Source organism: Euleptes europaea, chromosome 3, assembly GCF_029931775.1.
Source record: "Euleptes europaea isolate rEulEur1 chromosome 3, rEulEur1.hap1, whole genome shotgun sequence".
NCBI classification, from domain to species: domain Eukaryota; kingdom Metazoa; phylum Chordata; class Lepidosauria; order Squamata; family Sphaerodactylidae; genus Euleptes; species Euleptes europaea.
The window spans coordinates 100486337-100511259 of record NC_079314.1 but is presented as its reverse complement, the minus strand read 5'-3'; the positions used below and the strand labels follow the sequence as shown (position 1 = coordinate 100511259).

Here is a 24923-nt window from a genome sequence, read left to right as displayed (position 1 = left end):
CGTTAAAGGGCGCCATCAGTAGTGATTTTTCAAAACTTAATCTGGGTTTCAATTTTCGCCACACTGCCATCATATTTTCTACAATTGGGTGGCCTCCCATTGCTTCTAGGCTCTTCTTCCAGTTCTTTCCCCATAATAGATGATGTACTCCACCTTGCAAACTTGCCAACTCTAATTTGGTAGTCCTTTCGTTAGTTTGCATGATCCAGTCTTTAATCCATACTAAGGTTGCCGCTTGATGGTACATTGTTAGATTTGGAAGAGACATGCCTCCTCTTTTCTTTTCGTCCGTCATAATTTTGAATTTTATTCGTGGACGTTTTTTGTCCCAGACAAATCTGTTAATTTTACGTTGCCAAGATTTTAAGACCTTGTCTTGAATTTTGATGGGGATCATTTGAAACAAAAAATTAAGTCTTGGAAGTATATTCATTTTAATTAAAGATATTCTGCCCAACCAAGAAACTTTTAGCTTAGACCAAATTTGGAGTTCACATTCGATTTTGTTCCAGACCGTTTGATAATTGTGATTATATAAATCTTGGGATTTTTTTGGAAAAGTTATTCCCAGATATTTTATTGGTTTGGTTGATATTGTGAATCCTGAGATATTTGTTACTTCTAATTCCTCTTCCTTTGTTAGATGTTCTAGAAAGATTTTTGTTTTGGTTTTATTAAGTTTATAACCCGCCAGTTGTCCATAGACCTGAATGTCATTCATGAGTTCTTTAATGCTAGACTTTGGTTGTGAAATTGTTAACAAAACATCATCGGCATATGCTCTGATTTTAAATTCTTCTCCTTGTACACTTAGGCCCGTTATTCTCTGGTTTGATCTAATTTTATTTGCCAATACTTCTAGTGTTAGGTTGAATAACAAAGGTGATAAAGGGCAACCTTGTCTGGTTCCTTTTTCAATAATGATATCTTTAGTCAGGGTGCCATTTATTAAAAGTTTCGCTTGCTGATCCGTATATATACTAGATATCCAATGAAATAAGTTGCCGTCATTGCTTATACTATAGACCACCTGTTTTATAAAATTCCATGAAATGTTGTCGAAAGCTTTTTCCGCGTCCACGAAAATAAAGGCTATTTTTTCTTTTCTGTATTTTACAAGCTCTCGCGCATTGATCAGGAACCTAATATTGTCTGCCATTTGACGTTTGGGAATAAAGCCTGTCTGATCTGGATTAATCAGTGTTTCTACATGAGCTAACAATCTTTGTGCAATTATTGTAGTGAATATTTTATAATCTGTGTTAAGCAAGGATATTGGCCTATATGAGGAGGGTAGCGTTAGATCTGTTCCTTCTTTAGGAATAAGCGTTATATATGCTTCTTTCCAAGAATCTGGCACCTTCTTTTTCTTATATATTTCATTCATCACTTTCACTAACGTTGGGGCTACTTCTTCCATAAACGATTTATAATATATGGCTGTAAAACCATCTGGCCCTGGCGTCTTTCCACTCTTTAATTTCTTAATTGCTTGTTTTACTTCTTCAATAGTGATTTCTTGGTTTAAACAAGTTATATCTTCTTTGGAAAGATAGTTCAGATGATTCTGTTGTATATAGGTTTTTCTCTCCTCCGGTGATTCATTTTGTTTTTTCTTTTTGTACAAATCATCGAAATATTCTAGGAAACACTGTGTTATTTCATCTTCTTTATATGTTATCTGTCCTTTTATTTTTGTTGCAAGTATTGTTCTTTTCTGTTTTTCTGTTTTGATCATCGATGCCAAGTACTTGCCCGGCTTGTTTGCGTATGCAAAGTGTCTCTGTTTTATAAATTTTAGCTTTTTTGCCATTTCATCTGTATAGAATAGGTCAATTTCATGTCTAACCTTTTTGAGCTCTTTCAGGGCTTTTTTGCTATTTGTTCGTTGATGAGTTTTTTCTAACTGTGCCAGGTTGGTTTGAAGATCTGTCAAACGTTTTTCCCGATCTTTTTTGTTTTTTGAGTTTAGTGAAATAAAGATGCCTCTCATGTAGGCCTTCGAACAGTCCCAGATTGTTGCTTGACTCATTCCTTGTGTTTCATTTCTCAGTAAGAATTCCTTAAGTTCTTCACGGCCTGTGTTGAGATCTTTTTCCTTATTGAGTAACGCATTGTTTAGTCTCCATCTGAATATTTTCTTCTTCTGATTGTGCCATTTTATTACTAACGGATTGTGATCTGACAGAGTTCGAGGTAGTATTTTGATGTATTCTAGGTTTTTCACTAAGGTATTCGAGGTCCAACACATATCAATTCTTGAAAAGGTCCTATGTCTATCCGAATAGAATGTATAATCTTTGATATTAGGATTTTTGGTTCTCCAGATGTCCAACAGGTTGAGACGCTGCATGTCTAATTTTACCTTTTTGGGAAGTTTACCGCTTTTTTGATTTTTAGATCTATCCAATTTGGCATCCAAAACTCCATTCATATCCCCGATGACGATGATCTCATATTCCAATTGTTCTTCAAGTGTTGTAAAGAGCTCTGTGAAGAATTTTTCCTTTGATGTCAGTGGTGCATATATAGATGTTAATATTTTTATTTCTCCTGTTGCAAGTTGTAACTTAAGCGTTAGTTTCCTGCCTTTGGCGTCCTTTATACTTTCCAAAACTTTGATGGTAGGATCTCTAATATATATTGCTATGCCCCTCTTTTTTTCCAGCGCTGAAGATGTGTATACTGTGCCAAGTCGTTTGTTATTTAGTAAATAATTGTATTTTCTTTTTATATGCGTTTCTTGTAGACATATTATATTCGCTTTGTATTTGGAAAGCGCATGAAATATTTTATTTCTTTTTTGTGGTATGTTCAAGCCATTTATGTTGATAGATAATATTTCTAGGCCATCCGTCATGTTGTTTTTTACTTGAAGGCTGCCGCCTCATCCATTAGACCTTCTTGGTTTGTCGCCGAATTCTTATTTTTGTTTCGTGGTGAGCCTGATCCACCAGTTCTAGTGTCTTTTCCTTTGGTCTTTATTTTGATTTCTTCTTCTAAATCATAAGCTTCTTCTATTGTTCGTATTAAGATTCTGCCAGAGGAGAGTTGAACACTTAAGAAGTACGGTCCCACCCATCTATATCTTATCTCCCGCTCACGTAGTAACTTACGTAGAGAGTCAAATTCACACCTTTTTTTCCTTACTGAGAATGGTAGGTCCGGGAAGATCTGTATTTCTTTTCCTTTATATACTAGTGGGTCCTCTCTTTGTTTATTCAGTATGTCCTCTTTTATTCGTTTGTCCGCAAATTTTATTAAGATTTCTCTTGGGAGTTTTTTTGAAGTCGCGTATTTGGAGTTAACTCTATAAATTTCCCTGATATCAACAGCTTCTTCGTCAATATCAAGATAAGAGGCGAGCAGGTGTGTCATATTTTCTCCTAGGCTTTCTTGGGGCATATCTTCTGACACTTTTTGGAAACGCAAGTTATTCTCTCTTACTTGCATTTCCGTTGTGGCAAGTCTGTTTTCCGCTTCTTCTGTCCAAGCTTTGTCCTGAGGGTGACTGGCAGAATGGCAGCACTGCCCCTAAAGGGTTTGCTCCAACACTACCACCACATCGTGGGGATCCACTGATGTAATTCAAGGATGTGCCAACGTCACTCCAGGATACACTGGTGTAATCCTTCATCAGCTCCCTGAGCACTCCCTGGCCTCCAGATCGCGCTGAATATGACCACTGGGAGAAGGAGATAAGTCCAGATCTGCACCCCAGACTACAGAAGCTCTGCACGATGGTTCTGGGAAGCTGACTGTCTTCAGTTTCTTGATGGAAGCAAAGGAACTCAAAGTGAGAGCAAATGGGCCCCAAACCCTTTATGGCTTTATCAATTATACAAGACATCATCCCTCCGAGAAATAAACAAGCACCCTGCACAAATAATGCGAGTTTGTCGTTTCCTGGTGTGACTATTGGCTTCGCTGCCTCTCCACAGCGCCTGGCTGGCTGCCGCCTCTCTGAGCCTAATATACAAAAAGCATTGAATGATGTGATCCACACATAAAGTGCTCAAAGGAGACAGCAGAGCGTTCATTTTCCTAATGGCATATGTCTAACAAACTCTTTGATTCTTATTTTGTGCCCATTTAGAAACTCGAAAGAGGGATTGTATTGGTTCAGCCTGGTTTTGTTTGGGGTCCTAGGGTCAGTGTCCCCCTTATCTTGAAAAAAAAAGCTGGTCCTGGGGATAGGGTTGCCAACCTCCAGGTGGTGGCTGGAGATCTCCTGCTATTACAACTGATCTCCAGCCGATAGAGAAAATGGCCTGGAGAAAATGGCTGCTTTGGCAATTGGACTCTATAGCATTGAACTCCCTCCCAAACCCCCCGCTCGTCAGGCTTTGCCCAAAAAACCTCCCGCCAGTGGCAAACAGGGACCTGGCAACCCTATCCTTGGAGCATTCATCTCCCCTGAGATCTGAGTTCTTTCCTGGGAGAAACCCAAGGCCAACAGGCCGCCCAAATGTGGCTTGCCTGGGATTTTAATCAAAAATTTTTGAGCTGTTCAAGTTTAATTCCACTACAATTACATCTCTAAACTGGGTCATTATGAAGAATGAGTGACAAAAGTAAAATGGGTAGAAGTAAAGTCTCTGGCACCTTCCGCTCACGGTTGAATTACATGCAATACTTGTACACCGAGTGTGAACCCTCTTATGTCAAACATAAGGCCCGCGGGCTGGATCCGGCCCCTTGAGAGGTCTTATCCAGCCCGTGAGCCAGCCGAGGCAGCCTCCGCCCCTCTCTCTCAGTCTGGGCTGGTGAAGCATGGCCCGGCCCAACCAAGTGACATTTATGTCATATCCGGCCCTCGTAACAATTGAGTTTGACACCCCTGCTCTAGATTCTGACATTCAATGACGTTGCCATGTTGGACTTACTGAGTGACTAAGATTGGGGATGGACACCCAGCACACAGCCTTGTAGATCATATGGCTCACTATTGAAAAAACTTGGATGCCGCTGCCCTAGGCTCTCTGTGGAGGGTCTCTTCTACAAAATAAGCTATGGGGGTGTCTGGGGGAGGTGGAAGAACTGTCTGTGCTTCCTTTTCAGTTTGACTGTCTGACAAAGGGGGCTGTGTTTACAGGAGAATATTCAGATCCTCCTCTGCTGAGTTCCAAGGAGTGTGGAGAGCAAGCGTGGTATAGTGGTTAAGAGGGGTAGACTCTAATCCGGAAAACCAGGTTTGATTCCCCACTCCTCCACATGAAGCCTGCTGGGTGACCTTGAGCTAATCACAGTTCTCTCAGAAATCTCTCAGCCCCACCTACCTCACAAGGTGTCTGTTGCGGGGAGGGGAAGGCAATTGTAAACTGCTTTGAGACTCCTTACAGGTAGAGAAAAAGCGGAGTATAAAACCAACTCCTCCTCTTCTAGTTACAGGATTCCTGCTGGTAACACTGCAGTCCTCCCTCCAGAGAGGATGGTGTTTCTCTAGCATGGTGCCAGTGGTTAGTGTGTCAGGCTAGGAACTGTGAGACACAGGTTCAGATCTTCACTGCAGCATGAAATTCACTGGATAACCTTGGGCCAGTCACTCTTTTTCAGCCTAATGTACCATGTAAGGTTATTGTTGGGAGGACCACATGGAGGTGGGGAATCGATGTCATAAGCCACTGGGGTCCCCATTGGGGAGAAAATATATATTGATATATATTGAAATATATATGGATTATATTTATATAATCAATACATAAATCTAAAGGAAGGAGCTTCCTTTGTTCCTTCCCTTGTTGTGTTCTGCAGGGGAGAAGGACTTAGTGATATTAGGGAAACACGCCAGCGTCACCCGGCATTGGTGGGCTGCTTACATATATGGTTGACATGGGGGAGAGAGGAATGTCATTGGCTCTGTGGCTGGTGAGCATTCGCTATGGACTCCAGCATAGTTGCTACGCTCTCAGCCCTTTGGAGTTGTGTCTTTTTTGCGCATGTCTTTTCTTTGCTGTGGCAGCATTGGATACAGGATAGTTTCCAGCAACGTATCAGGACTGATCTGCCAGTGACTTAAAATTCAAATCCATAGCAATATATAATTCAGTTTAAGGTCTTTGAAGCAGCACACCGAACTCTGAGTGATGAAGTCATAGTTTTGTTTCCGGAGAGAAGGCAGCCCTTTTGTTGGAGAGATGGCATTCAGCAATGGACAACAGGCTGGAAATAGAGACGGGTGAGAAAAGGATGGTGTCCCGTTACCATTCCACCCCAGAAGTGTTCACTTTGCCCACTCCTGAACCCTCCTGCTAGTCATTCTTCCCTCTGGGAATGAGGCTGAGAATGTGCAATTGGCACAACGTCATCCAGCTACCTTCGATAGCAGAATGGGGATTGGAACCTGGGTCTCCCATATCTAGTCTGAAACTCTAACCACGACACCACCCTTAGCTGAGCTGGCTGCTGTAGCTTACTGCTCCTGCTCTTTCCCCTTGCCACAGCTAGCATGGTATAGTGGTTAAGAGCGGTGGACTCTCATCTGGAGAACCGGGTTTGATTCCCCACTCCTACACATGAAGACAGCTGGGTTACCTTGGGCTAGTCACAATTCTATTTGAACTCTCTCAGCCCCAGCTACCTCACAAGGTGTCTGTTGTGAGGAGAGGAAGGGAAGGCGATTGTAAGCTGGTTTGACTCTCCTGAAAAAAGGTAGAGAAAGTCGGCATACAAAAATCAACTCTTCTTCTTCTACAGGAAATTGACTGGCTATTTGCCTTTCCAACAGTAGCATGGAGGTGGCTTGGGTAAGCTGCTCTCACTGTGTACTATGAGGGTCCTGGCCTACCTTACAGGGCTGTTGGAAGACATAACAATGTATAAGAAGCCCTGTAAACACTAAGTATTACCGTACGCAAATACTAAGCATTACTATTGGTCAATAGCTGGGTGTGAGATGACCTAGTGAACCCTTTTTGAAAGGCAGGATATACATTTCAAAAATGACAAATGAGAAGTTGCTGCCAAAAATGTGGGCTCCAACAGTACAGCGAATACTCAATATCAGGTTCTGATTTCTTTGTGATTCCTCCCTCTGCCTCTTTTCCTTGCTCCCTCAAGGATAATCCTGGATAACAACTCCTGTGCCTCCCCTCTGCGTTTTACCCAGAAAAAAAACCCTCCTGCAGCGGAATGCCCAAGTGCCTTGCAGGTCTGCTCAAAGAGATAAATCTCACCGAGTTCTATAGGATTACCTACCTAGGATTGCTCTTAACAACCCTATTCTACGCATGTTTCACAGTATTCCCGACATAAAATCTCCATTGTTTCCTGTGCGCTTTATTCCCAGCTAAACAGATTATAGCTTTACATGATTTTTTTTAAAATCACGATAAAACGATTGTTTCCACCCCACTCAACAGTGCATGCGTGGAGAGAGAAATTACGGATGTATATGAGGATGGCCAAACTAACTGAATTCCTACATGGAAAAGATATGGAAGAATTAAAAAAAACTTGGGCAAAGGCCGTCACATATTGGGATAAACTGGCAAAAATGGATTTTACTACTTTAATTAGTGAGTTAGAGAAACTAGTTTTAACATTTTTATATTTTACTGTTAATAGATTTTTTAAAACTGTTAAGACGCTTCTTTGGAAGTCGGGTGATGGGTCACTTTTTTAAGGAGGGTGGACGGTCGAAGGGGTATCTTTTTGGATCTTATAATTTTGCAACCACGAATGTACTAATAAGTATATATAGATACTCTTTTGTATTTTCTTTTTTAAAATTTTTTTAAATATTATTATTATTGTATTTGTTTTATGTTATAAAAATTAATAAAAATTTATTTAAAAAAAACAGTGCGTGCGGCGCGCTCTTAAGTGCATTCACAGGGAAGCAGCTCCAACACCTCCTCCCAAGTCTGCATTGCAAATTGTAACGGCCGTAAACCCATTGGCATCCCAACCCGTGAGTTTTAAAACGGCTTCCCGCGAACTGCAGGATCGCAGCCTGATCCCACGTGCAGCAGGCGTGTAGAACCCCCGTTAGCTTAGCACGTCTGCGTGCGCACAGGGTCGGGCGGCGGGAGACGTCGTTTGCACCCCCTGCCAATCACGCAGAGACGCCGGCTCCGTTCCTTGCGCGAGCTTGGAAGCCTCAGAGCAATCGCTTGGGGACGCCGTCCGATGACGTCATGCCCGGCACTGGGCCGGCCTTCACCAGGAGCAAAGCGCGTGCGCGGGAGCCACGTGCTCTGTGTACCGCTTCCCGGTCTAACTGCTCTCCGGCGCGTTCAGGAAGAAGCGCGTTTCCTGTCCGGGGCTGCCTGGGTCGCTGAGCGGAGGCGAGATTGCGGGGCTGGGTAGCAGAAGGTAGGATCTGAACCCACAACTTTGCTTAATGTGGTTTCTTAACCGGTTTATTCTCCTGGGCAAGTAACTCCTGTAATTTTTTTAAAAAATTATTATTATTTAATATAAGAAAAGGGCAAGAGTCCAGTAGCACCTTAAAGACTAACAAAAATATTTTCTGGTAGGGTATGAGCCAGAATGATACCCAGGCCAGAATGATACCCAGGCACAACTTACTACAAGATAAGCCCAGAGAGAATGACAACAGAACACCTCTGGTTGTCACTTATAGCTCCCAACTAAAACCAACTAAAAGACTAACAAAAATATTTTCTGGTAGGGTATGAGCCAGAATGATACCCAGGCCAGAATGATACCCAGGCACAACTTACTACAAGATAAGCCCAGAGAACACCTCTGGTTGTCACTTATAGCTCCCAACTAAAACCAGTCCAACGTATTATTAAGGACCTACAACCAATGCTGGATTGTGACTCTTCCCTCGCTGAAGCACTGGGGGGCGTCCCTTTCTTGCTTACAGACAGCCGGCTAACCTAAAACAACTTCTCACCCATTATGATAAACTACTTAACAGGAACATGGACTCTGGCACCAAGGCCTGCAACAAACCAAGGTGCCAACTTTGCCCTCATATAGATTCTAGGAACATCATCTCTGGACCCACCAATGTCAGCCATACTATCTCAGGTTCATACTCCTGCTCATCTTCTAATGTGATTTATGCCATCACATGCCAGCAATGCCCTTCCACAATCTACATTGGACAAACAGGTCAGTCTCTTAGACAAAGATTAAATGGACATGAGTCTGACATCAGAAACCACAATATTCAAAAACCAGTGGGAGAACATTTCAACCTTCCAGGACATTCTGTTGCAGATTTAAGAGTAGCAGTTCTCTTACAAAGGAATTTCAAAGGGAAATTGGAAAGAGAAACTGCTGAATTACAGTTGATATTCAAACTAAAGTCAATGCATTGACCTGGGCTGAATAAAGACCTTGCATTCATGGCTCATTACCAATGCTGATTTCTCCACACCCTTCTGCATACCACACCTAATCCCATCACGCCTGCTATTCACATTTACATACTGTTAACATTTACATACTAATGCTTGTCTGAATTCACTTTCCTCTACTTAAAGACAGATGGATTCACATTGTAAGCTGTATCTGAAGAAGTGAGCTGTGGCTCACGAAAGCTCATACCCTACCAAAAAATATTTTTGTTAGTCTTTAAGGTGCTACTGGACTTTTGCCCTTTTCTTCTACTGCAGACAGACTAACACGGCTACCCACTGTGTATTATTTAATATGTCTTTATTCCGTTCCTCCTCCAGGGAGCTCAGGGTGACATGCACGGTTCCTCTCCCTTCTGCACTTTATCCTCACAGCAAACTCGTGAGGTAGGTGAGGCTGAGGGAAGGTGACTGGCCCAAGGTCACCCAAATCAGCTTCATGGCTGACTGGGGATTTTGGATTTGGGTGTTGCTGTAACCCACTGTGGCCACACTGCTCTGGCCTGTTTCTTCTTGCTGAGTCTGTGGGGGTTACCGCACTTTGTATTCCCAGCGATGTATTAAGAGTTTGAAAATGTTGTAAAAAACATTGCTTTAAAAGGGTTTTTGGATACCACAGCTTATAAATGATTGGAAGACGTCTTCACAGCTAAAGGGGCCAAACAAAGTGCGAACAGTATTTTTTATAACATTTTCAAACTCTTAATACATCGCTGGGGAAAAAGTGCGGTAATTGTTGCCTGTTGTTATTCACGTAGCTAGCAACTAGTCCCTTAGTTCAGTAGCATGGTGTAGCAAGGTAAGATATTGGACTGGGATCTGGAGACCCTGGTTGAAATCCCACTCTGCCATAGAAGTTTGCTGGGCGATCTTGAGCTAAGCCCTGTCTTTCATCCTGTCCTACCTCACAGGGTTGTTGTGTAGGTGATCTTGGTCTAATCATTGCCTCTCCTACCTCATAGGGTTGTTGTGTGGGTGAGCTTGGTCTAGTCACTTCTTCTCAGCCTGTCATACCTCACAGGGTCGTTTTGTGGGTGATCTTGGTCTAATCACTGCCTCTCAGCCTGTCCTCCCTCACAGGGTTGTTGTGAGGATAAAACAAAGTTGTTAGCTGCTCTAGGGTCCTTTTGGGTAGGAAAATAGCATATAAATATGGACATAAATAAAATTATTTACTTTCTAGACCAATTTTGGCATGTTCAACACCAGCTTTTGATTGCTAGTCCTTTAGCACTTCTCTTATATCATAGCGAGCTCCCTCTGTTTTGCAGAACTCGGTTACTGTCTCTTCCTCCTAGTTCAGCTATGGTGCTTACTGCCATGCTGTTCCCTGTTGTTGTAACAGCCTCCTGCTCTATGTCGGGCAGGCTACATCCCCTTTAATACATGCTTCTTCATCAAAGCCTTTCTGGAATAACCCTTGTATTCTTTCTCTCTTAGAAGAGGCAATTTTTTAGTCTCTAAAAGTGTTTTGACAGGCTTAAAAGCATATGGAGAAGGCTTAAAGGTTAAGGTAGTTCCCTGTGCAAGCACCAGGTCATTCCTGACCCATGGGGTGATGTCACATCCCGACGTTTACTAGGCAGACTTTGTTTACAGGGTGGTTTGCCAGTGCCTTCCCCAGTCATCTTCCCTTTACCCCCAGCAAGCTGATTACTCATTTTACCGACCTCGGAAGGATGGAAGGCTGAGCCAACCTTGAGCCGGCTACCTGAAACTTACTGCCGTCAGGATCGAACTCAGGTCGTGAGCAGAGCTTAGACTGCAGTACTGCAGTTTACCACTCTGCGCCACAAGGCTCCTCAGAGAAGGCTTAGCAACATAATAAACCAGGAAGGAACAAGGATGGGATTGAGAACCTTTTGGCGTTCCCCGTCGTTACTTGATGTACAACTAAAAATGCCAAGCCAATAGAGGTATACATGGATTTTGCATGATTCGTAAAGTTGTAGGATTCATCTTTTTAAATGGCAAACGAGTGCATATTTTAAAGTGCAGAATACACCCTTTGCTCAAGAATGAGGTACTTCTTGTCTTCACTTATATCTTAACTTAGCTTGTAGGTTCAGGGCAATTTGTAACATTTCATATCTGGTGAGCTGGTCAGCTAAGGATTGAGCTGTGATTCCAGAGGCCCCGGTTCAAATTTCACCAAGGTAACAGAACACTAGATATCCTTGGGCAAGTCACTCAAACCTTGGCTTTCTCTGCCCTTGCATCTTCAATATTGGTTTAATAATACTGCCTTACAGGGCTGTATTATGGATTACGATAAGATAGTTTATGGCAAGTCCTTATGAATCTGAAAACATTAATAAATACTAAGTGCTACTATTACTCCTTTTCTCTGTGCACACCACTTCCATAGCAAGTGAAATCTTGTATTTGATGTTGGCTGCATACAGGAGATCTGGCTACATATGTATATTCTATTCCTGGGCTCCTTTTCTGTTTAAAAAGTGGAAAGATAGGAGGAATCTATACTGTTTGGCATTGACAGAAAGTATGTTGTGTGAATCATAGAATCATAAAGTTGGAAGAGGCCATACAGGCCATCTAGTCCAACCCCCTGCTCAATGCAGGATCAGCCTAGAGCATCTCTAGGCACGTGTTCGTCCAGTGTTCGTCCAGCTGCTGCTTGAAGACTGCAAGAGAGGAGGAGCTCACTACTTCCCTGGGCAGCCGATCCCACTGCTGAACCACTCTTACTGTGAAACGGGGTGTATGGCCATGCTTGCCAAGACATCACTCAAAAATATGGGATTGCAATATCGAACTGTGCATGAATCACTTCTGTGTGGTAGTAAGAGGTCTTCTTTGTTTAAGGGGTGAAGAAAAATGACAATTAACTTCCAGTGTGGAGCCAGCATGGTGTGGTGGTTTGGAACAGTGGACGCTGATCTGGAGAGAACCATGTTTTATTCCCACTCCTCCACATGAGTGGATGACACTAATCTGGAGAACTGGGTTTAATTCCCCACTCCTACACATGAAGCCAGCTGGGTGACCTTGGGCTAGTCATAGCTCTCATAGAGCTCCCTCAGCCCCACCTACCTCACAGGGTGTGTTGTGGGGAGGGGAAAGGAAGGTGATTGTAAGCTGATTTGATTCTCCCTTAAGTGGTAGAGAAAGTTGGCATATAAAAATCAACTCTTCCTCCTCAAATATTTTTTTACCATTAATCATTGAATGTGTGAGTAACAGAGAATGCCAAAGGATGGTTATAAGGCAGTTGGTATTCAGATTTCTTTTAGTTTGCATGATGGACACTGGAAATCCATATTGGTCTGAGGAAAATGGAAATGCTAACAATCGGGGGGAGGGAGTGCACTAGTTCAGAGCGTAACGACTGTAATATCCAAAGTGCTCAAATCCTTTCTTTGTGTGATCAGAAGTAGGCTAGTCCCAGTGTATATTGAACTGAAGAACCCCATCCAACCATTAAAGAGAAACTGAGAAAAGAGATGGCTGTACACAAGTGGATCCAAAGATGGCCATCAGATCATAGAAGCAGGATTTGTGGCACAAATTCCAATGCTTCCTGCAGAATCCTGATTGTCTTTGAGTCCTTGTGGCTTTTGAAGACAGTATGGGAAATGAATACGCAACTTTTACTATGGGCTAAGTAAAGCCTTTTTAGTGATGGGCAGCCCCTTCCTGAAGGGGGGCCAAGTTAGGCAGCGGCCGGGAGCGTCCTGGCCACCGCAAAGAAAAAAACAGGTTGTTGCAAAATAAAATAGGAAAAATGCTCCCATTGAGGGAAGCGAGGCTATGCCACCAAAATACCTGATGAAGGTGCAAAATCCTGACTTTTGCCTCAACCCCATTGCTGTGTACCACTCCTGCACCATTTCTACCCAAAAGGTCTTGCTAGATTCTAGTTTCAGTAGTGGTTGGGGCCTTTTAGCACTTAAGCAATGCCTCATTCACAGATCCAGTATCTCCCCTTGGTTGGGATTTGGGTTCAGGGTTAACATGTCTCTCTCCCCCTGTGAGCTCATTCAGTGCTGGAGCACATTGGCTGGTTTTTTTTCTTTTCTGGGGCCCTTTTTGAAACTAGAAGACTGTCCGGCCTCAGAGCAGCAAAGTTTGTAACATGAGGGTTTAACTAGATAAGAGATTCCACAAAGGCTGAGAGGACTGACTGGTGGAAAGGGGATGGGTTACATTGGACCATGTAATGAAGTTAGTTATGATGAGCCTGTGAAAATCCTCTGTTTTCTGGGTGGTTAAGCAGAAGGGCATGTGTGTTTCTGAAATTCCCCTGTTGAAGTTGCCTCCTCTATTAGGTCAGTTCCTCATATTTGAAACACTTCCTTTCTAAAGAAGCTTATTTGGGACAAAAATTGGTAGCTCCTGGTGTCATTTATATAATGTCATGGCTAGCCTTGGACTGGTGAGATCCTGGTTCAGATCCTTCCTCTGCTTAGCTTTTCCCAGGCAAGCCACTCAAATTAACCTCCTGATCAGGCTGGTTGTGCAGATAAAATGGGGAGGGGAAAGCTGGGAATGCCAATCAGAGCTCCTGCGGGGAAGAACAGGCTAAAAATGTACTCTCCTTCCCCCCCCCCCGCCCCCAATAGATTCCAGTTTCTGACCATGTAAGCTGCATTTGTCCTTACGGTGCTGTAATGATTCCCATTTGAAAGTGGGTGCTAAGAAAGATACCAAGCAATCATCCAGTGGAGTCATTACGAACAGAGGGTCTTGAGATCTGCATGGATGAGATGGCTCCACAAAGCTTGGAATATGGCCTCTTAAAAATAAATAAGCCAGTATTTGACCTTCTAAGAACCTAAGAGTTCTTGCTTTTGTGGTTGCAAACATGTATGTGAACCTACATTTGTATGCAAATTGGGTTACTTTTGGGGATGAGATGAGCATGGTGCTGGGGTGTGGGAGTTCCTAGACCTTGGCTGAGGGTGCCTTCTCTCTGACTCCAGATTCAACATGGACTCGTTAAGTGTCCTTGTGCAAATCATTATCTGCCTCCCTCTTGTAAAACAAGATTTTATTGTTACTACAAGCACTACAATTTCACGTGTTTTATAGCCTTGGTGCAGAGTAAACATATTTCTGTTTACACTAGCTTTTAGCTGGAGTAGAGTGCGGGCTTCTGATTAGCCTGCCTTCTCTATTGATTTCTTAAGGTAACATACTACTGCTGTTGGCTCTTTTTTATGTTACTAAAATAATCATTGTGTTATCGTTGGTCATTTTTAAGTGCTTTTTACAGCTGGTGTTCTATGATCTTTTGCTAGGCTACTTTGAATTCAGCTTTTTTCTCTTTTCCTTTTTTGCCACCGAGTCGCAGCTGACTCATGGCGACCCCTCATGGGGTTTTCCAGGCAAGAGACGTTCAGAGGTGGCTTGCCATTGCCTGCCTCTGCGTAGCAACCCTGGACTTCTTGGTGGTCTCCCGCTTAGCTTCCGAGATCTGACGAGATCTCGGCTATCCAGAGCACAGCAATGTGTTATTCCTGACTGTTAATTGTGGATTGACTGGAGTGTGACTTAATATGGAGACTGCCTTGTGACTTGGTTCGGCTAATAAAGCAGGGGTCAAAAAATGCTACAAGTAAAAATATCCATATAGAGCAAAGGTGGCCAGGAGGTTGCATGTGAACAAGATCTGGCCCCAACAACTCTATTAAATGTTATCACATTTGTATCTACCCCCTTCCTCAGCTTTCCTTAATGGCTGATTTGGGATGGTTCTATCCAATTTTATTTATTTGTACTCAGATTTATTTGAATGTATGCTCTTCCTTTTTATATGCCAATAAAGGCATGTGTTATGTTGTTGTGTACCACCTTCTTCCAATGTTCTCCTCCTTCTCAATTTTAACCAAACTTCAGTCAAGGTATTCTGATTCTACCCTTTAACATTGCCCATCTCTTGGGTTTTCTATGATGTCCAAACACTGATGCCAGCATGACTGCCATTACTTTGTTGGTAGGTAGTGCTTTTATATTACGGCCATTTACTTTATATTTTATCCTACCCTTTTGCCAAGGAGCTCAGGTTGAACACATGAAGCTGCCTCATACTGAATCAGACCCTTGGTCCATCAGAGTCAGTACTGCCTACTCAGACCAGCAGCGGCTCTCCAGGGTCTCAGGCAGGGGTCTTTCACATCACGTACTTGCGTAGTCCCTTTAACTGGAGATGCCGGGGATTGAACCTGGGACTTTAGAATCATAGAGTTGGAAGGGACCACCAGAGTCATTAAGTCCAACCCCCTGCACAATGCAGGAAATGCCAAACAACCTCCGCGCCACACCCCCAGTGATCCATACTCCATGCCCAGAAGATGGCCAAGATGCCCTCCCTAAGGTCATAGAATCAGCATTGCTGACAGATGGCCACCTAGCCTCTGCTTAAAAATCTCCAGGGAAGGAGCGCTTACCACCTCCCGAGGAAGCCTGTCCCACTGAGGAACCGCTCTGTTAGAAAATTCTTCCTAATGTCTAGACGGAAACTCTTTTGATTTAATTTCAACCCGTTGGTTCTGGTCCGACCTTCTGGGGCAACAGAAAACAACCTTCTGCATGCCAAGCAGATGCTCTACCACTGAACCACAGGTTGACGTACCTCATTCTCTCCTCCTGTGAGATAGGTTAGGCTGAGAAAGCATGGCTGGGCCAAGATAATCCACTGAAGAAAGGATTGGATCCTGGGCCTCCCAGATCCTAGTCCAACACTCTAATCAGAACACCATACTAGCTCGCTATATGATGGTCAGTCTCTGTAGCAGTGGCCTAACACATGTAGAAATCAGTGGTCTGTGGCGATACAGAATATCATGAGCAAAGGAGGCAGGCTCATGCCCCGATGAGCTTACAATCTAAAACTCAGTAGTGCAGGAGGGGATGGAGGGGGAGGTTAATGAGACAAATCTAAGCAATTGCAGCTACATATGCTTGAGCTTTTTCAGTTTGAGTGGGGTGAGGACTAAGGGTCCACAGGGAACTCATCAACTTCTTCTTGGGGACCAGCCAGGTCCACCCTGCAGTATGGTGCAGGGGTTAGAGTGTCAGACTAGGACCTGGGAGACTCAGGTTCAAATCCCCGCTCTGCCACAAAAGCTCATTGGGCGACCTGGGGCCAGTCACACACTCTCAGACTAACCTACCTCACAGGGTCGTTGTGAGGATAAAATAGAAGGAAGGGGAACGATGTAAGCAGCCTTGGGTTCCCATTGGGGAGAAAGGTGGGGTGTAAATGAAGTAAATAAGACTGTCTGGCAGAAGGTTGTTTTTTTCTAACCCACTTTGTACCACCCAGTCATCTGGCAGTGCTGCAATGATGAAGAAGAGCAACTGGGACTCATTTTTGTAAAAACTTCATTCTTTAGAGGCCTGAAGGAAGATGGTGTTTAAGAATATAGTTTAATGAGAACCTTCAGCTTCCTGGTATGCCAACATGATGGGAGCTGAGAGCCAGCATGGGTAGTGGTTAAGAGCAGTGGTTTGGAGTGGCGGACTCTGATCTGGAGAACCGGGTTTGATTCCCTACTCCTACACATGAGCAGCAGAGACTAATCTGGTGAACCTGGTTGGTTTCCCCACTCCTCCACATGAAGCCAGCTCGGTGACCTTGGGCAAGTCACGCTCTCTCATCCTCACCTACCTCACAGGGTGTCTGTTGTGGGGAGGGGAAGGGAAGGTGATTGTAAGCCGGTTTGATTCTGCCTTAAATGGCAGAGAAAGTCGGCATATAAAAACCAACTCTCCTCCTCCTTCTTCTCCTGTCATATCAGCATCACCTTCTTTCAATCATGCAATGAAGACTAACCGTAGTAGGTGTTTGCAGCAGCCCTTCCTATTACAACTAGCAGCTTTCAAGCAACCTCTCTCCTTTTCTCTAGCAAGGAGGCACGCGTATGCCACTCTAGCCCTCCGAGATGTCCTCCAACCTTTCCAGTTATGCCTTGCGGATGGCCCGCCTGAGCGCACGGATATTCGGAGAAGTTGCTCGGCCGACCGACGTGAAGTCCATGAAAGTCGTGAAGCTGCTCAGCGAGCCACCCATGGCCAAGCAGAAAGAGGTCTATGACTGGTACCCTCCCCACAACGTCTACTCCGGCCTGATGAGGAAACTCCGCTTCTATGGCCTCTACAGGTAATCCACACGCATTGGGGATGGGTGAGAAAGCAAAGAAGCGGTGGAAGACCACAAGGAAAGGGGTTGCATGCTTGTTAAGGGGGAGAACAACTGAAGGGTTGCAACAGGTGCAAATGGAATGGACCTCCTGCTTGGGTTTTATGCAGGATAAGGAAAGTAGTGCAGGAATCTTAGGCTATAGTTACTACAACACAAATGAGTGAAACATCAAAGTGTAATCAATGCATACAATAGTGGAAAGGGACAAACATACAACTATATACAATGGTATTTCAATAGTCCACAAAGGTATGTATAAATGTGTTTTTTTCAATAGTCCATAAGGGTACATAGATCCAAGAAGATTCCAATAGTTGGTCACAAGACCTCAGCAGATGTGTAAAAGACTATTATGAAAGGAAGACGATCGTTTCATTCTTCATCAGTTCCATTCAATTCATGCAGTTCAAAAGGTATACAAGGTTCAAAAATTCATTTCTTCCCCTTAGGGATAAATCTTATAACTATATCCATTGGCAAATGTAATAGTCCATATGACTTAAAATCTATAGAGGATATAGTTGGAATAAACAGAAGTCATTGCAAATGTAACAGTTCCACAAGGGATACATGAAGTACTTCATTTAAGCTTTTGTAACCAGCGGCTGAGCATTCACTTTGTGTATCCCTTGTGGAACTGTTACATTTGCAATGACTTCTGTTTATTCCAACTATATCCTCTATAGATTTTAAGTCATATGGACTATTACATTTGCCAATGGATATAGTTATAAGATTTATCCCTAAGGGGAAGAAATGAATTTTTGAACCTTGTATACCTTTTGAACTGCATGAATTGAATGGAACTGATGAAGAATGAAACGATCGTCTTCCTTTCATAATAGTCTTTTACACATCTGCTGAGGTCTTGTGACCAACTATTGGAATCTTCTTGGATCTATGTACCCTTATGGACTATTGAAAAAAACACATTTATACATACCTTTGTGGACTATTGAAATACCATTGTATATAGTTGTATGTTTGTCCCTTTCCACTATTGTATGCATTGATTACACTTTGATGTTTCACTCATTTGTGTTGTAGTAACTATAGCCTAAGATTCCTGCACTACTTCCCTTATCCTTGATATTAGTGCAGAGGTGTTGATTTTGGTTTGGGTTTTATGCAGGGCAGGGGAAGGAACAGCGGTAGATCTCAATCACGGGTGAGAACCCAAATTCAAGCCCCGGTGTCTTCTGTGAAAGAAGAATAAAAGTAAAAAAGGTAAAGGTCCCCTGTGCAAGCACCGGGTCATTCCTGACCCATGGGGCGAAGTCACATCCCGACGTTTTCTAGGCAGACTTTGGTTGCGGGGTGGTTTGCCAGTGCCTTCCCCAGTCATCTTCCCTTTACCCCCAGTGAGCTGGGTATTCATTTTACCAACCTCGGAAGGATGGAAGGCTGAGTCAACCTCGAGCCGGCTACCTGAAACCAACTTCCGTTGGGATCGAACTCAGGTCGTGAGCAGAGCTTCAACTGCAGTACTGCAGCTTTACCACTCTGCGCCACGGGGCTCTTGAAAGAAGAATAGGAGTTGGTTTTTATATGCCGACTTTCTCTACCACTTAAAGCAGAATCAAACCGGCTTACAAACTGGCTTCCCCTCCCCACAACAGACATCCTGTGAGGTAGGTGGGGCTGAGAGAGCTCTAAGAGAGCTGTGACTAGCCCAAAGACACCCAGCTGGCTTCACGTGTAGGAGTGGGGAAACAAATCTAGTTCACCAGATTAGCCTCCGCCACTCATATACCACACTGGCTCTCTGATCTGAGAAAGGATCTGAGCATGCATGGAAAGTCAGTTGCTTGACACCTTGGGGAAGTTCTTATTGGCGTGAGTTGGTTCCTGATCTGAGGAGCCCTATGGTGCAGAGTGGTAAGCTGCAGTACTGTAGTCCAAGCTCTGCTCACGACCTGAGTTTGATCCTGACAGAAGTTGGTTTCAGGTAGTCGGTTCAAGGTTGACTCAGACTTGCATCCTTCCGAGGTCAGTAAAATGAGTACCCAGCTTTCTGGGGGTAAAGTGTAGGTGACTGGGGAAGGCAATGGCAAACCACCCCGTAAATACAGTCTGCCTAGTAAACGTCATGATGTGGCATCACCCCTTGGGTCAGTAATGTCCCAGTGCTTGCACAGGGGACTACCTTTACATTTAGGTCCCTGATCCCTTTTCTAACTTTTAACTGGGGCCATACTTTGAAATGAAGAAAGCCTAATGAGAAAGTGCAATGAACTCCACCCACTGCTGTGATCTTGCATAAGCTGAGACATAGAAAGAAAGGCTCATTAATTCTCAGTACCTTATCCCACCCCCCTCTTATGCACATATGTGGTGTGGACAGCTACAGAGGCTCTGGCCAGGTTTTCCCCTGAGGCACATCATCTGCTTGGTCCCATGCACAAAGAGTTGAGCTGCCGAGGGGCCAAAGGCAAGTATTTGGTTTGAGCCGCTGTGGCTGTCCATGTGTATGTGGGCAGAAAGAGTGAACAGCAGAGGAAACCACTCAGTAAGAGCTCTTTGGCTGCTCACACTGGAGAGGAGCTTAAAGAGCCCTTTGCCTAAGTTCATGTGGGTGAAATCATTTAAGATGCATCACATGGAGAGCGTGGTATAGTGGTTAAGAGCCATGGATTCTAATCTGGAGAACCAGTTTGATTCCCTGCTCCTCCACATGAAGCTTGCTGGGTGACCTTGGGCTAGTCACAATTCTCTTCGAACTCTCTCAGCCCCACCTACCTCACAAGGTACCTGTTGTTGGGGGGTGGGGAGGGAAGGTTAGTGTAAGCCGCTTTGAGACTCCTTACAGTAGAGAAAAGCAGGGTATAAAAACTAAACCTCCTTTATATTTATCTAGTATTTAAACTTTGCTTTTTGCTCCAATGGCAACTTAAAGCAGTGTACAGCTTTTCAAGCTGAGTATGAATGACAGGTGCATCCAAAATCACCCAGTGAGTTTCCATGGAAGAGCGGGGTTTAAACCTGGGTCTTCCATATCCACCACAGCAACTCCAGCTGTACTAGGGGTCAGGGTAGGATCTTTGACCCTGGCCCACTGAGAAGCTGCTAAGTGAGCAGAGCAGCACATGCTCCTTCCTTCCTCATTCCTCAGATGTCCCTTAACATTTCAGCAAGCCATTGGGTAAGGAGGGGCTGTGGCTCAGTGGTAGAGCATCCGCTTGGCATGCAGAAGGTCCCAGGTTCAGTCCCCAGCATCTCCAGTTACTGGGACTAGGCAAGTAGGTGATGTGAAAGATCTCTGCCTGAGACCCTGGAGAGCCGCTGCTGGTCTGGGTAGACAATACTGACTTTGATGGACCAAGGGTCTGATTCAGTATAAGACAGCTTCATGTGTTCATGTGAGGGTTAGGTGCTCTTGCTCCTGGGCAGCAGACTGTGATGAGAGAGGCAGCAAGGGGTAGTGGCTAGGGGCTGCAGCCTCAGGTGTTGCCCCTAGCTTAGTCCTTACTGGTGGCAGCTGCTTCCAAATGGGCCTTACCTGCAGACACAACGTGATGCTTCCTCTGCTCTTCTGAGGTGCCTCCTGCAGCAAGGAGGCCGAGAAATGCTGGGATCAGCTCTTTGCTTTCAGAAAGAGTTGCAGTTGGGTTTCAGTCTGCAAAGAGGGAGGAGGATTGGCTCGTGGCTTACAGAGAGAGGTTGCCAAGTCCAGTGGCCTGACTGAGATGTTAGTCTATTGGTAGGGACAACCCGAAGTGCCCTGATTCTTCCCCCACCCCAAAAAAGTTGCCTTACACTGAATCAGACCATTGGTTGATCAAGGTCAGTACTGTCAGCTGATTGGCAGCAGCTCTCCAGGGTCTCGGGTCTTTCCCGTCTCCTATGATCTCATCCTTGTTTAACTGGAGATGCCCGAGATTGAACCTTGGACCTGAATGCCAAGGAGATGCTCTACCAATGAGTGGCCCATTCCTCCACCCAGAAATCTTCTAAGAGGCCGCTGATTTGGAAAATGTTGCTTTAGACATGGATACACCACTGTCACCAGTTCCCTCTCTGAAGGGCAATAACTGCTGTGGGTGAGCGATTGACCAGTTGTGTACTTTGGCTTGAGGAGGGGGCCCTGGGGCTAGACAGCTCACGCACGGCAGGTGAACACTTTTTCGGAGGGGAAAGAGCGATATTCCTCCTTTGCCGAGAGCATCTCACGTTTTCTTATGTATGTCCCCAGCAGTGAGTTAAGCAATGAACTATTGACCCTCCAATACAGTATGGACTTCAGAACCCTTTCTTTGAAGTGAAGGCACACACTTCTATTTTTAATCCTGTATAAGGGCCGTCCAGGTGTTCTCTGTGCTTCTGAAGATTGGCGGGGGAGAGAAATAGCAAGCATGCTCATTTTGCAGAGGGGGCTTCCCTTTGACACGGAAGGGTCTAAATAATAGGCCTGACTCTTACGTCAGGCCTCTCTCTCTCTCCAGCGGCACTCTTGCTCAGAAAAAGCCTGCGAAGGCTCACAGTGTTGCTTCCCCCCCTCCCTCCCAGAAACGCATTTGGCTACAGGCAGTAGACGCTTTGACGGGGGTGGAATAAAATTAAGGCCCGAGAGGTACTTTGTGAACGTGTAACAATATTAGCAGCTCTGCGTCCTTAAGCGGGTGGTGTCGTTTTGCCTAATGGGAGTAAATCAGAATGGAAACTTACTTTAGGTACATGGCTTCTTAATCAAAAGGAGCTTTATTAATAGACTGTGAACCTGTGAGGGCAAGCAAAATGCTTGCTGTGGCCAAATAAGGCTTGTGCGAGGCCTTCTCACACGGGTCGCATTAAAGCCCCCCCCCCACCTGCCCTCCTGACGTTTTTACCTGGACCAAGGCTTAATGGTGTCCTGTTGCCAGAAGGTTGCTAGTTTAGTGATGCATGGGGAGAGAACTGAAACGGTGGGCAGGGAAAGGAGGAGAAGTCTGAGTTGCGAGGAGAGAAGTCGTGACTTTCTTTCTTAGCTGCACAGAGAGGTTGTACTGATCTTAGCTGCTGCTTTTCAGCATTCCCCTTGTGCGATACAAAGCTGGCATTTCTGAAGCTGCGTCGGTTTCCTTTCATGAAACAGAAGCAGGATTAAAGCCCTGGGGTTGTGGAAAGGGGTTTTGAAATAGTGGCCGGTAGCTCCAAGAACGGAGGAAAATAACTTCTTTTCCCAGTGTGTATATATTCAAAGCTGCCTTCGACAGAGTCAAACCACTGGTCTATCTAACCTAGCAATGTCTGCTGGCTTGGATCCAGGTGAATTTGGCAGTTTCTGCAGTTTCTGCCAAATCCGCCTCCCTGCTGCAGACCCCGTCTTGTCGCTGCTGGGGTTCCTCATCCCCCAGTAGCAGCATTTTGTGGAGGTCGGGGGGGGGGGGGGAGGAAGGGAAGCAGGAAAGTTCCATTCTGGCATGGTAACATTTTGCCTGGATCCAACCCACGGCCTGGCAGTGCCTGGTCAAAGGCGCGGACGGAGACTTTTCCCAGCCTTGCTGTCTGCAACCCATTTTAGTTGGAGAAGGTGTGATTGAACCTGGGACCCGCTCCCCCACCCCATCTCATGACTTTCCGTTACATTCTCCTGCCCCTAATTTTATCCCAACCTTCTCTGCCTTTTCCTACCACCCTGGTGTTACTTGCCAAAAACTTCACAATCAATAGATGCTCTGGGGCTACTTGTACGTGGTTCTAACTCTCTGCAGGGGCTTGCTTTGTGCAAAGTGGCCTTTAAGGTTAAATTCAACAAGTTTGTGTGAAGCAAGCATTTGCCAATCTCTTACCTGAATGCTTTAATCAAATCCAGCTTTCTTGGTGCCGGTTTTAGGCACTGTTTCTAGGTTTCTTTTGTGTAGATTGCAGGTCTGCTTTGGGTGTGATCCAGCACCGTATGCATACATTCAGTTACACTGGGATTTCTTTACCTGCTCGTCTCCTCCCCCCCTCATCATCTCCACCTCCATCTGCTTTTCAGACTCCTTTAACTAAGATTGGTGTGAGAACAAAAAGAGGAAGGCAGAGCTGCAAAGGAAAATGTGTGCGCGCTCACCAGAACACTGCAGGATAGCATTATTTGTTGTGTTGCTTTGTGGATTAAGGTGCGGATGGATGGTATTGGGATCTGATACCTGATTTCACATTGGAGCGTAGGTTCAACAATTGATAATACAAAGAGCACAGCACTTTGGAGTTTCATGAAGAGACTTGTTACTTTCAAGAAGAAAATGGAGCCCTTCGCTTTCTTTGGTCTGAGAATTACAGGTGCAATCAGTAGCATCATTAATGGGGGGTTTAATGGCCCTCTAAGTAAAAGATATTAGGACTCTGGCTCTGCTGGGGAGAGCAAAAGGATGTGCTCCCACCCCCCGCCAACATTCAGCCCTCTTGTTTGCTACTGTGCTATATCTCCAGCATGGAGAGGGGGGAAATCAATTTAAAGGACCCTGCCATAGTCACAATCCTAGTAGGTAAAAGAAAATTTTGCTCGGGATCACTTGAAGTATAAAGGTAGGCTTCCTGGCATCTCTTCTATTGGGGAGCATCACCCACCACTGATTTTTCTGGATTAGAATAAGAACATTTCTGGGCAAATTGGAGTCTGGTTTTGGTCAGCCTTTAAGGTGCCACGAGGTTCCTGTTTGCATGTGTGGCAGCAGACTATCACGGTGACCCCACTGGAATTACCTGTGCACTCCTGCTCTGATTGGAAATGCCACAACTTAAATAGCCCGCTGGTTGTTGTTGCACACTCTAGCTGGTGTGAATCAGTGCTCCGAGTAGGGACAGTGTACCCAGTGGCCCCATCCTAGCTCCCACCCCATCTTACAGACTTCCTGCACAGAAAGCTCAGGGAAGCATGCTTCCATCTGCCCCGCATGTGTATTCTGTCTGAACATCCAGTGGTATGCATTTTACATTGGCGATATGGTACAGGAAGTTATATGCAACGAGTTCACCTGTCCATTCATGAAAAGCTAAAAACCTGCTGCTCTGATCTGCACATTTTAACAGAGTGCCTTTCCCTTCTTTCCTCTTCTTAAGAGATGAGCATGAAGATTTCAAAGACGAGATGAAAAGACTGAAGAAGCTACGTGGGAAAGGACCCCCGAAGAAAGGAGAAGGAAAGAGAGCGATGAAGAGAAAATAGCATCATCCCTGTATTTAATAAAACATTTTTATTTCATTTAATGATTTGATTCATTTTTTTTAATCCTCCTCTTCTTCCAGGGAGCTCAGGATGGCAGAAATCATGGGTTACCTGCATTTTCTCCTCGCAACTAGAAGGGAGGTAGCTAAGCAGGGTCGGCCCTGGTTAGTACTTGGATGGGAGACCACCAAGGACGTCCAGGCTCACTGTGCAGAGGCAGGCAGTGGCAAACCACCTCTGAGCGTTTCTTGCCTTGAAAACCCCACCAAGGTGTCACCATAAGTCGGCT

The 24923-nt window shown here is 44.7% G+C and overlaps 1 protein-coding gene across 1 annotated transcript; it reads left to right on the top strand.

Annotated features, from left to right (window-relative positions):
- Positions 1 to 17156: 17156 nt before the first annotated feature.
- MRPS33 (mitochondrial ribosomal protein S33) lies at positions 17157 to 24675 on the top strand. Its single transcript, XM_056846175.1, has 2 exons — positions 17157 to 17460; positions 24529 to 24675. The coding sequence occupies exons 1-2, from the start codon at positions 17243 to 17245 to the stop codon at positions 24632 to 24634; spliced, it is 324 nt and encodes a 107-aa protein (XP_056702153.1). The 5' UTR covers positions 17157 to 17242; the 3' UTR covers positions 24635 to 24675.
- Positions 24676 to 24923: the final 248 nt, after the last annotated feature.

Excerpts from the sequence above, each read along its gene's own strand:
- MRPS33 (XM_056846175.1), top strand. The coding sequence starts at position 17,243 with ATGTCCTCCAACCTTTCCAGTTATGCCTTGCGGATGGCCCGCCTGAGC. Across the intron at positions 17,461-24,528 it reads CGCTTCTATGGCCTCTACAG|AGATGAGCATGAAGATTTCA; the intron begins GTAATCCACACG and ends CCTCTTCTTAAG.